This window comes from Zootoca vivipara, chromosome 7, assembly GCF_963506605.1.
Source record: "Zootoca vivipara chromosome 7, rZooViv1.1, whole genome shotgun sequence".
NCBI lineage: Eukaryota > Metazoa > Chordata > Lepidosauria > Squamata > Lacertidae > Zootoca > Zootoca vivipara.
The window spans coordinates 65,673,495-65,686,962 of NC_083282.1; the positions used below are offsets into that span (position 1 = coordinate 65,673,495).

A 13,468-nucleotide genomic window follows, 5' to 3' on the forward strand; every position below is an offset into this window, starting at 1 on the left:
TAATTTGCATGATTAGGAAATACTGTAAAGGTATATTTCTGTGTCCAAAACACTTCCCGTATGCCCAGTTGGAAGCTCAGGAACCTGCCATCTGACCAAGCCTTGAGTACAGTATTCATATTCAGAGGACAGTAAATGGGTCTTATTAGTGGTGGCCTTGTTGTTATGGATTAGCTGTTGGAATGCAATACTTTTAAGTCATTACGTTTTCTGAATTTTGTTTTAAAACCCTCTAGTTATTATTTATTATGTAGGAAATATTTGTAAACCTCATAATGTGTACCGTAATGTGTACTCAAAAGATATCAAAGTGCTCAAAATGTAGTATTACGGTTGTGTTGATCTGAGTCCTGAAACATGTTTGTTAACATCAGAGAATACGAAATTCTCTGAATGAATCCTCCTAAATAAACCCCTTCTCATCTTCTTCACAGTGTTCACAACTACACCCCCAAGGTTGGAGAGCTTGATACAAGGAAAGCCATCCGGCAAGCATTTGATGTTTGGCAGAGGGTGACTCCGCTCACCTTTGAAGAAGTTCCTTACCATGAAATTAAAAGTGACAGAAAAGAGGCAGACATTATGATATTTTTTGCTTCTGGTTTCCATGGTGACAGCTCTCCTTTTGATGGGGAGGGTGGATTCCTAGCCCATGCTTATTTTCCTGGACCAGGGATAGGAGGTGATACTCATTTTGATTCAGATGAACCATGGACACTGGGAAATTCTAACCATGATGGTAAGATGACATGGGGTTTTTATAACAGAATTTTTAATATGATATTTCATGAGGCAGTTGGCTTACAGAAAGGAAGAGGTGTCATCACAGGACTTCCTGTAAGAATGTGGTCCAAAGTTTGGTGATACTGAGGTGAACAAAAATCCATGCTCCCCACTCCCCCCCCCCCAAGGCTAGAAGAACATGAGTTTGCCCTCCAAAAAATAATGCCAGTTTTGCTTATAAATCAAAAGCAATATGAACCGGCAGATTAAATTTAAATGGCACTCTGATCTAGCTGCCTGAGAAACTAGAACAATTCTCAGTGAAAAGGGAAAAGAGAGAGAGAAAATTAATTGGTGAAATTAAGTTTAAACAAAAAGATTAATTATTGTAAGTACTAAGTAGTTATGACATCAAATGTTTCAGATGCATTTGAGAGCCAACCTGCACTAAATTGCACAGATCTGCACTCAATTACACAGACATTTGAACAGGATGTACACCCTACATAAAGGTAAAGGGGTAAAGGGGCCCCTGACCATCAGGTCCAGTCGTGTCCGACTCTGGGGTTGCGGTGCTCATCTTGCGGTGCTCATCACGAGGGAGCCGGCGTTTGTCCGCAGACAGCTTCAGAAGCAGACAAAGCTGCTTCTGGCGAACCAGAGCAGCACACGGAAATGCCGTTTACCTTCCTGCCGGAGCAGTCCCTATTTATCTACTTGCACTTTGATGTGCTTTTGAACTGCTAGGTGGGCAGGAGCTGGGACCAAGCAACGGGAGCTCACCCCGTTGCAGGGATTCGAACCGCCGAGCTTCTGATCAGCAAGCCCTAGGCGCTGTGGTTTAACCCACAGCGCCACCTGGGTCCCCTTTACCTTAACACCCTACATACAACAGTCCAAATAGAAGAAGGAATTTCTGGATTTGGGGACCTGTGTCTACCCTAGGTGGACTTTAGGCATGTGCAATCTGTTCAAACATCATTCTTGTGCATCAATGTTCAGAAGACTCTTGGGGTAAAACAACCCATTAGTTGGAGCAAAAAGGCCCATTGATGGCACAAAAGACTGTTGTCCTATCTGGGTTCACATAAATTTCAAGTGATTCTGTAGCCCAGGGTCTGATGATAGCATCTTTTGCAGAGACCATTCTGTGCAGTGATGTTTTTTCAGTAAAGTCCGTGCTATAAATACAATTATTATTTTTTTAACAAGGCTTCACTGTGAAATGTTCTCCTCTAATTATGCTGATTATGTGGGAAATACAAATCTTTTAAATCCCAGTATATTCTTCAAGTAGGTAATACCACAGTATGAAGCCACCCACCCTCTGAGGCTGTTACCCAGAGGCTGGGGGGAAATAATTGGATGTAGAGTGCTCAGCTGTGACGAGGGTACTTGGAGAAAATAGATACAGTACTTGATGGTTTCAGGGATTTTGTTAAAACAATGGTTCTCAGAAGTCTCTCTCTCTATATATATATTTGTACCGATTCTTCTGATTTTGTATTATTGTTCCCCACCACAGTATTTTTCTGGTTTCGTGTGGTGTGATGAGGTTGCCTTATTCCACTGTATAAATTACATAAATATAACATAAACATAGTATCTCCTTTATGAATGTGGGGCTGTGGTTGCTGCTAAAATTGGCTTCTGCATGGTTGGGACTCCACATAACTGTCATTACTGGTATATATACAATTGCTTAAGAAGACACTGTGGGAGTCTTAGTGTCCTATGGAGTTGCAATGCTGGTAAGGGGACTTGCTATACATTTCTGTTGATTCATGTAGGATGCCTGCTATAAGTGGAAAGGCAGTGGTATAGTTATTGCCCAAAACTGCTTTCAGGGCTCCTTGTGAATGCTGCAATATGGTTATTAAGCATTTGTTGTTTATGTACTACTCACACTTCGTATCAGATCATTGTGAAGTTGCCATTTCTCAGCTACCTAGAGTTAATGAGAACACATCCTATTTTACCACCCATTACCATTTTTAAAATATTTTGTACGCCCCAGTCCTAAGCATCTTACTTTGGTGCCTCTCCCAGTAAGCAGGGAGACCTTCATGTTTAATTATTCTAAATGAAAATGTATTTTTAAAGATTAGAGAGAAGGCAGAACAGATATGGAACAACTGCACAGCAAAATAAACTACAGATTCAAAGTTGTTAAGATGCATTGGTTAACTCCTATATGCCATCCTGGTTGAGACAGAGGTGCCCCCCCCCCAATGATAAAGTAGACTTTCAAAATCTGTATCCCAGGCAGGTGAACCCTTGTCCTCAGTTTCCTCAAATAATGTCCTTTCAAAACTGGCAGTGTAGTCCCTTCCTCCCTTGCTTTGAAAATTATACTGATTACCAAATCATACTTCTTTAGCCCTCACCACTTCCATCAGCTATACAGCCAAACATATAGGGAAGGGGTGTAGCTCAGTGGTAAAACAGCTCCAGGTTCTGCTAGTACAGACTCCTGCTGGAAATATTGGAGAGCACTCAGTGATACTGAACTAGATGGAACAATGGTCTCACTCAGTATAATGCAGATTTTGATGGTCCTGAAACTAGATCCACAGCACGCTGAATCCTGGGCATTGACGTTTGCATTGATTTTATGTAAATAAAATCAATTTTATATAAAATTGATTATATATAAATATATATATGCAGGCTGTTGTTGGTGTGGCAGGTATAGGGATTTTTTTGATTAACCTGACTGCTAGTGACCTGAGATGAATTCTGGATCACTTAGTATTTTTGAAAGGTGGTGAAAAGCATGAAAAGCCCAGTGTGTAATTAGGGGCTCCAGGTGCTCTGCAACAAAATTGTTCTTTTACACAAACCAGTAATTTAATGTATTATTATTAGCATCTCATGAACAATTGGGTACAGAGAAATTCTGGGCCTCTGCAGCCCCTTTCTATAACTCAAGATGGCTCTGCTTCACCCATAATGCCCAAAGGACTGTTGATTGGGGGGTGGTATCCTAACTAAGGCTGTGTAAACCATTTACTCAGCACTCACTATGTTTCCGGTGCTAGGCTGTAATTCCATGTTCACATGGCATTATCCAAAATGCATTTTGTATCTTGTGCTTTGCCATGAAATATTACTGTCTAATGTGTTTTTTTCTCAAATCAGCCTCTCTCTGACTGGAATCCTTAAATCATTCCTAATTTGTCTCTAGCCAAGCTGTGAAACACCTTGGCGTACAAATTTGAAACAAATGAAGCCATGAGGCTGTGCTAATGTGAACAGCTGAGGCGGGGGGGGGGGAGAGCTGTGACAGCGGGGGTATTGGGGGGCACTCACTGCAGTCTGAGGCAGTAATGTCAACACCCCCAAACTATACTTGGAGAAGTCCATTGATGTTATTGAGTCTATTTGTAGTATGATTTAATTGGGTACCACACCACATGATTTAGATAAGGCTGATCCACGTTTTGCTGTCATACCCTAAATTCAGATAGCAACTGTATTTTAGTCAAACACTGTACAGGTTCTGTACTGCAAGAACTAAAAAGTGACAAAATATATGCCCATGCCTTGACGCTATACTAAATTAGGAGCTTTTCTTCAGACCTAACTGCACCTTTCAGATGACACGTCAGTTTTTTTGCAGTTCCTAAACAATTTTGATTTCTCAGGTTGTTTTAAGATCTGCTCTTAGAACTCTCCTCTGTTGCCTTTCTGGAAATCAGGCAGCTATTACTGACTTAAGTGGATGGAACCATTTCAAAATTCTATCCACTTTCTTTGATCTACTTTGCTATATTATCAGCTTTGCTATCCTATTAAAGGAGCTCATCTAATCTTTGCCATCATATTAAAACTATCTCCCTTCTGTCATTCCTACTTGTTTAGACCCCGGTCACATGTTGGTTTCATTTCTCTTACTTTTCAACGTGCTGCTACATGATTAGGACTGCCTTTCACTTGTTTTCAACTTACTTACAGGACTGAAATGAAGAGTGTCTCATTAGTAATATTGTTGTCATGCTGGCAAAGCTTAATTTAATAACAAAGTAGGGCGGTTATAGACAGATTAGGATCACCCACATTTTACTTTAAATAATCATGGTTTTGTTGTCATTACTCTCAACCACACATGTGATTTATTTTATGGCCTACTTGTTTAATAACCTTGTCTTTATTTATCAGATTACTCCTGTTTTGACCGCTAACCACCCTTCACTCTTTGAGGACATCCATTTTCATGTTGATAAGAATCAGTCCTCCCTATTTCCCAAATGTAACTGTTGTACTGTTTGTAACTGTTTATTTGATTTTATTTGCTCTGATCCCAAGACTCCAAATGGATTTTTAAAGGCATAATTTTGTACCAAAAAACAAAATTCCAAAATCCATAGCCACTAAACTTTTAATACCCTTTGCCTCAGTCCTTTGCTTCATGAGATGTACTTGAGCAACAAAGCCACTTGGTACAACAAAGGGCATGTCTAGGAGACGTTTTTGCCTCCCTTTTTTGATGCTGTTCTGACTCTCATCAGCTTCTAGTCATCACTTTCCCTAAACTCCAAAAGCCCAGTGCTACATATTTTACTTTTAAGATGCTGATCAGTGGCTTCTTCACAAACAGTTAATTGAATCTGGAGCATATGTCTTTAGACTCAGGTTTTATATTTTCTCTCTCTCCCTCTCTGACTTCTCAAAATATATTCTCTCAATTTTGCAGAGCGATTCAGTCATTGTCTCTTTTGCTGGTTTAATTACACATTGTCAACAGTCTTTTGCAATCTCTTTCCACATTATATTTAGCGGACAACGAAGAATCTGTTGGTGCCTTAAAAGATGAATGTGTCTGTTGTGCCATAAATATGAACCAGGGACTTCCTGGTCGTACTCTTAGCAGTTGCAATAGCATCAGCTACTGCATCTGATAATCATCTAATTAGACCAGGTGCATTGCAAGACTTATTTTAAAAAGTGTTCCTGCTGAGCCTCTATAGTTGTTGGATAAACTGCTTTATCTTCGTCTTTAGAATTTTGTTAAGTTTGTGACTGGCACTATTGCCCTATGGATGTTGAAGCTGATGGTTGTAACATCTTGCCTCTGTAGGAAATGACCTCTTTCTTGTTGCGGTGCATGAACTGGGCCATGCCCTAGGCCTTGAGCACTCCAATGACCCCAGCGCCATCATGGCTCCTTTTTATCAATATATGGAAACGCACAACTTCAAGTTACCACAGGATGACCTTCAAGGAATCCAGAAGATCTATGGTAAGATGGTACCTGTTTTATTAATTGACATTGGCAGGATGCCAATTCCTCATCGCCTCCCATAAGCTCAGGCAACTTAAGGTACTGAAATATACAGATGTGTATATTTATCTGGGATGTGTGGGCATATGGTGGCTGTGGCCATGTTGTTGTTGTTTTTAAATAAAGCTTATAGTAAGGGAAAGTGCACTTAAAATAACTCCCACTTATTTTCCATTAGCAATCAATTGTTCGTGAAAATAAACCTCTTCAGGAAAATGATGAGGGTCTGGGTTTGACACACTGCAGTAAAAACAAAGATGACTTCCAAAGCTGAATGGCAGTTACCTAAAACTGCCTCTTCCCATGTCTTGCATCTTGGTAACTGATAAACAGGGCACTCTTAGAATACTGTCATCAGGGAACCTTGAGGCCTTTCCAGATGTTCACTGTGAGCAATGAACAGGGCACTGATCAGGTGAGCAGGATGCATATGAAGTGATTTTCCCTTGTAATTGCATGGGGAAATTGCATTTCCCCCTACTGTAATATGCTGCTGGCTGGTAATATGCCATTTCCATCCTGCACAGCTGTTGTGAGTATAACCAACTACTAGTAGAATAGTTGCTCAAGCCCGACAAATATTTCAGTGTTCAGTCTTGCTCTTACTCCCTCCCCCTTCCCCAAAACTGCCAGCATTTTAATAAGTGTTTCGGACTGCAATATCAATATGGAAAGGAATTCTTAGCCAGATTTTAAAATGAAATAATTTATAGACTAACAATTCCAGCAATGCTGCCCTTTCTCCCATAGCAACACTCTGCCACTGTTTGATCCTTTGCCTCCTTTTTCTGTTTTCATGTAGTTCTATGGACTACCCCTTTCCAGTACTGGAACACACATCTTTACTGACAACCACCCTCCTTAAAATAACAATGAAGAGAAGAGCAGCAAAACACACACACACACACACACACACACACACACACACACACACACACCATGAAAATAGCTCTCCCTTTCAGTGTTATTCTACTTGCAGCAAGCCAATACTTCCATTGCATGGGAATGGAATGTTGTGGTGCTGGTGCTCTATCAAAGGTACCATGTAACAGTGTTCCAAAAAACTACATTGTGAGGGTTTCTAATACCTCAGTGATTATGACATAAAAATGAAAACTCATTCAAGATGAAGAGTGCCCCATTGTCAGGATGTCACCACTGAGAAGGTTTTCCCCCTGGCAGCCAGCTCTGCTGTCTTCTGGATGTTGAAGAATAAGGAAAACAAATAGTAGATTACAACCAATATGTGGAGACAGGCAGTCCTTCAGGTACCCTGGCCCCAAGTTGTGAAGAGATTTAAAAGCCCAAACTGGCACTTTGACTCAGGAGTTACTGGTAGTGCAGTTGAACCACCAAAATATGACCATAATGCCTAGTCTCAGTTAGCTCAAGAGCCTAGGGCTTGCCAATCAGAAGGTCGGCGGTTCGAATCCCCGCGACGGGGTGAGCTCCCGTTGCTTGGTCCCTGCTCCTGCCAACCTAGCAGTTTGAAAGCACGTCAAAGTGCAAGTAGATAAATAGGTAAACTGCGTTTCCGTGTGCTGCTCGGATTCGCCAGAAGCGGCTTCGTCATGCTGGCCACATGACCTGGAAACTGTACGCCGGCTCCCTCGGCCAATAACGCGAGATGAGCACCGCAGCCCCACAGTTGGTCATGACTGGACCTAATGGTCAGGTGCCGTCAGTGTCTGAACAATCATCAGAGACGGACCCATGTATGAGATATTTCAGTGGCCTAATGTGGAGGTTCCTAGAATGCAGGAAAATAAATGGATAAGAATTTAAGTGATTGTCATGCATGTGCCATGCATGTGTGAATCAGCCCTCTTTATCATGCTGCCAAGTTGGTGGGGTGCAGAGTGGGGAGAGACTTATGATATACCCAGTGCAGTTGTGTGGTTAAGTGGTCACCTGTATCCATCCAAATACACTACTTCTTTTGCAAAGGGGCCAACACTTTTTTATTTGGCTCCAGCCTGAGACAGCTTCAATTTGCAGAATCTGGAGCTGGCTCCTACTGTTCACCACCTGAAAATAGCCACTTCCATCTTATATACCTCTCCTGACTCCAGCTATAGGACATACCTTTACAAGGTTTGTGGCTAAGGAATAGAAAGTATATGTATATACTACGTGAATTTGATGTATGCTTTTGTAGAGGGTTGCTTCTGAGGGCCTTATTGCTATGCAGTGAGAGCAGTTAGCTCTCATTGGGATTTCAGGTCCTGATATTCTATACAGCAGATACAGCAGCAAATTTTGGAAACAGTTACCGAGTTAAGGGGAACTTTAAAAACCTAGATTACTTGGGGGGAACCTTTAGCTTAGATAATGAAACTCTTGGATTAAGTTTTTGAGGTACTGGGATGCAAAGGACTAAAATAGGGTGGCTTTGGAGACAAGTTAGAGTCTTATCATTTATTAGATTTCCTACCTATCCTTCACCATGAGGTCCAGGGTAGGAAAGAGAAAGAATAATCATAAACTATGAGGTCCCTGGCAAATGGATGGGCCAGTTCCAATGCAAAGGTCAAGTGCTGTTGCTAGATGATGTTACACAAAAGTATGAGCATGATGATTGGGATGAGAGAGCACAACTGGTAAAGCATGAGACTCTTAATCTCAGGGTCATGGGTTCAAGCCCCACATTGGACAAAAGATTCCTGCATTGCTGGGGTGGACTAGATGATGCTCGTGATCCCTTCCAACTATACAATTCTGTGATTCTGTGATCTAGAGCCAATACTTTTGACAGCAAGTTGAGGATGGTGATTATGTCTGTGGTGGAAGGAAAGATTTTGAGAAAAAATTGGGAAGGAGTGTTCAAACTTATGATGGTTTTTCAAATGATGGGTACAATATTCAAGCTGTTAATTGGTTTTCTCTCTTCCCTCTTTTTTTTTTTTAGGCCCACCTGCTGAGCCACTTGAACCCACTAGACCTTTACCAACCCTTCCTGTTCGTAGAATCCATTCCACTTCAGAAAGAAAGCATGACAGACATTCGAGACCTCCCAGACCTCCTCTAGGAGACAGGCCTTCTACCCCAGGCAGTAAACCAAACATTTGTGATGGGAACTTCAATACTGTGGCTCTCTTCAGAGGAGAAATGTTTGTTTTTAAGGTAATGAAAATCATCCTGTCAATGCTGTTTTCTCCCCCCCCCCTTTATGTTTAAAAATCCTTTATTCATAAATTCAAATAAAAATATGCATATATTCAATTGAAACATACATAATCAAATAAAGAAAATACATACCAGCAGATTATGTCATAGACAGTTATTCGAAGTAATCATACATCACATTTCATAAAGAAGAAAAGAGAAAAAGAAGAAAGAAGAGAAAAGAGAAGAAATACTCCACAAATGGAATGTAGAGAATAAAGCAGAGAAGAAGAAAAAGAGAGAGAGAGAGAGAGAGAGAGAGAAATAGAAATACAGTACATTGCAAAATAGCATTGAACAACATTTGCGACTTCCACCGCTTCTCCGTACACTAGTTATCTCAGTATGCATGAAAGTAATCTGTCTTTTATTTATTTATTAAGTAATCTGTCTTTTTATTATTTTATTATTTATTATTTATTATTATCTGTCTTTTTATTATTTATTTATTTTCCATCATGAATATTATGGTTGTGCTTAGAACAACCTTGCAGGAATTGGAAAATGGGAGAACTGTCAATGCTGTTTCCATTAATCTTTATATATTACAAATGCATGTATAATTAATTAAACGCCACCAGAATTTCTTGGTATTTTAATCTCTGCAGATTTTTTATTGGTAGATGTCACAAATTGTGGATTAGCTTGCTTCTTGGTTTGAAGAAATAATAATAAATTAGAATGTTTGTTGTGATAGTTGAAATAATGTGTTTCCTTCAGCAACACTTAAATTAAGTGAAACTTCTTAAATCTAGGACAAAAAAAAAATCAATTTTTCACTTGCTTCCAAACAAGCCCTGCAGACGTAGATCCTGTTTTCAGCATTTGTCTTCTCTAGTATTCCAGAATTCTACCTTCTTAATGAACAATGTGTGTAGATCGGACGTGTGGATTGTATTCAATTAACTTTTACTCAGAGTAGACACATTGGAATACATGAACATTACTAGTTTGTGTGCATTAATTTCAGTGGGTCTGCTCAAAGTAAAAGATGAACACAGCCCTCTGTGTGGTGTAGTGGTTAAGAGCGGTAGACTCGTAATCTGGGGAACCAGGTTTGAGTCTCCGCTCCTCCACCTGCAGCTGCTGGGTGACCTTGGGCTAGTCACACTTCTCTGAAGTCTCTCAGCCCCACTCACCTCACAGAGTGTTTGTTGTGGGGGAGGAAAGGAATGTTAGCCACTTTGAGACTCCTTCGGGTAGTGATATAACGGGATATCAAATCCAAACCACCACCTCCTCCTCCTCCTCCTCTTCTTCTTCTTCTTCTTCTTCTTCTTCTTCTTCGACTCACTCTAGTCCTGCTAGTGAATTTTATTTTGAGACATTTAACAACATAGAGAATATCATAAATAAGAAAGCACACTATTATTTTGTCTGGGGTAATGACTTGATAGCAAGAATAGCAAGAGAAGTTCTAAGCAGGGCAGGAAATTGAAGCTTTTGGAGGTGGCTGTTAGTGGCACTATTTGGCACTTTTTTTTGAGGTGGCAGTTATTGCTTAGTAAGACTGTTTTTTGAATGACTGGTGCCGAATATAAGATAACAAACAGAGGAGTCGTCTAATTCTACCTGAGAGGAACACAGTGATTGGAAAGTTAAAGGGATGTCTGATGTTAGTAAACCTGAGGGTGCTGTCATATTTTAAAATTAATTTCATCATGCAGGGCTGCCCCTGAAGCTGACCCAGAAACTCCAGCGGGTGCTGAATGCCGTGGCGAGGCTCCTTACGGAGGCCCTGCTGCGGGACCACATTCATCCAGTGCTTTACCAGCTGCACTGGCTCCCAGTGGAGTACAGGATCAGATTTAAGGTGCTGGTTTTGACCTTTAAAGCCCTATGCGGCTTGGGACCCTCGTACCTACGGGACCGCCTCTCCTGGTATGCCCCGTGGAGGACCTTAAGGTCCACAAATAACAATATTTTGGAGATCCTGAGCCATAAGGTGGCTAGATTGGCTTCAACTAGGGGCAGGGCCTTTTCAGTATTGGCCCCGACTTGGTGGAACACTCTCTCACAGGAGACCAAGGCCCTGCAGGATTTGACATCTTTCCGCAAGCCCTGCAATACAGAGCTGTTCCGCCTGGCCTTTGGGCTGGACTCTGTCTGACCACTATGTTTTTCTTCCCTTATGGTTTTGATTTGGGCCATTTTAAAATGAGGCTGCATTTAAAAAAATTTTTTAAAAAATTTGGATTGTATTTTAATCTGCATTTTAATAGTTTTTTTTCTTTTACGTTTTGTTGTGATCTTGTTGATGTCAGCCACCCTGAGCACGGCTCTCGCTGGGGGACGGGGCGGGGTATAGATAAAAAATTTTTTTTATTATTATTCATGTTGGAATCTGATGTAGACATTCAACCAGACTCTTATTTTTCCTTTTCCTTTTTAGGACCGCTGGTTTTGGCGTCTCCGTAACAATCGAGTGCAAGAAGGCTACCCCATGCAGATCGAACAGTTCTGGAAAGGGCTCCCTGCAAAAATTGATGCTGCCTATGAAAGATCTGATGGGAAATTTGTTTTCTTTAAAGGTAAACATTTTGAGGTTGTATCCAACACTGCGTGTGTGTACTTCCCCTTCCTGTTGTCCCCCAAATCTGCTCCAGAGGAAGGTAAAGTCCCATTGGCTGTAGCTGATTATAGATGTCTTACCCACCCTCCTCTCCCACTTTCTTGCCTAGGAGATAAATACTGGGTTTTCAAGGAGGTGACTGCAGAGCCAGGGTACCCACACAACCTAGTGGAGTTGGGCAGTTGTCTTCCCCGGGAAGGGATCGACACAGCTTTAAGGTGGGAGCCTGTAGGCAAAACTTATTTCTTCAAAGGAGACCGATATTGGAGGTATAATGAAGACAAGAGAGCAACAGATCCAGGCTACCCCAAACCCATCACTGTGTGGAAAGGAATCCCACAAGCCCCGCAAGGAGCTTTTGTCAGTAAAGAAGGCTGTAAGTATTAAATATGTGGCTTATTTAGCAGCTTAGTAGTGTTTAATAATCCTCCATGTGCTGAACTTTACATTCAGATTGTATTAAAGCCTGAACATTTACAAGATTGCAGACACATGTAGTTATGGACATTTACTTGCCCATATATCACATATCCACCCACCCCAAAGTAAACTTGAGGCAGATATTTGTTTCATAAAGGTAAAGGCACAGCACATGCTATTCTTCCTAAACTGGGTGATTGATTGGTTTTCATCTGAGTTTTTCTCTGATTTTATTAAAAAATAAATAAATCATTTTTTCTTATCCCTATGAATGCAAGTACAGAAGCAAAAGTTATTTTCTTTGCATGGGGTAAGACAGATCCCCCCATGTTATCCAATATATATCATACAGACCATCTGTATTTCCAACATAACCACTCCTGCCATATATAGAATATTTTCTCCCACCTGCACACCTCCAGAATATGTGAATGGCACAGAATGGAATAATATCTGTTTTCTTTTTCAGTTTATACCTACTTTTATAAAGGTAAGGAATACTGGAAGTTTGATAACCAGAGGTTGACTGTGGAGCCGGGATACCCCAGGTCAATCCTCAAAGACTGGATGGGCTGCAACCAAAAGGAGGTTGAACGGAGCAAAGACCGGCGGCTCTCTCACGATGATGTGGATATTATGGTGACTATAAACGATGTGCCTAGCACTGTCAATGCAATTGCAGTCGTGATCCCCTGCATTTTATCTCTGTGTATCCTTGTCCTGGTGTACACAATCTTCCAGTTCAAGAACAAAGAGGTCCAGCAAAGCGTGACCTATTACAGACGACCCGTACAAGAGTGGGTATGACAGGCTCACCAGCTCGTTTGGGCTGACAAGATGGAAGAAGACGGTGGCGACTATTGAGGATGGTGGCAACAGGCTGCAGACATTTTAAAAAGGGGGAGATTGAAGGATAGCCTGCCAAACAAACATACATAACTCTTCAAGAGATTTAGATGAGTCAGAGAGAATTCTGGGACTGAAAGAACAGGAACAAAATTCAATTAAACCCAGGTGGCCTTGCACGGTGGAGCCGCTTTCCTTCTGACTGACTGACTGCCTCAGTGCCGTGTATGTCTCGGTGTGACATTTTTCACCAACCCACTCAGTGAGTGTCAGAGACCTCAAGAGGAGTTTGCTTCAACCTTTTTTCAACTCACTCGAGCAATCTTCTTCAGTGCCCTCTTTTAAACCCAGCATTTGCCAGTGTAGCCAAACACCTCTCAACAAGTTGTTTTTCTCCTACACTTGTCTCATAAAAGAAAAAAAGAGATAATACTGTGGGACACAAAAGGAACACTTCA

At 41.1% G+C, this 13,468-nt stretch overlaps 1 protein-coding gene across 1 annotated transcript in view; it reads left to right on the plus strand.

The window, feature by feature from the left end:
• Positions 1-13,427, plus strand: part of MMP24 (matrix metallopeptidase 24) — a 37,152-nt gene extending 23,725 nt beyond the window's left edge. Inside the window, exons 4-9 of the mRNA XM_035122195.2 lie at positions 435-739; positions 5,804-5,965; positions 8,916-9,130; positions 11,565-11,703; positions 11,854-12,120; positions 12,634-13,427. Coding sequence (XP_034978086.1) covers positions 435-739; positions 5,804-5,965; positions 8,916-9,130; positions 11,565-11,703; positions 11,854-12,120; positions 12,634-12,971 — 1,426 coding nt within the window. The 3' untranslated portion in view covers positions 12,972-13,427. The remainder of the gene's footprint in view (positions 1-434; positions 740-5,803; positions 5,966-8,915; positions 9,131-11,564; positions 11,704-11,853; positions 12,121-12,633) is intronic.
• Positions 13,428-13,468: the final 41 nt, after the last annotated feature.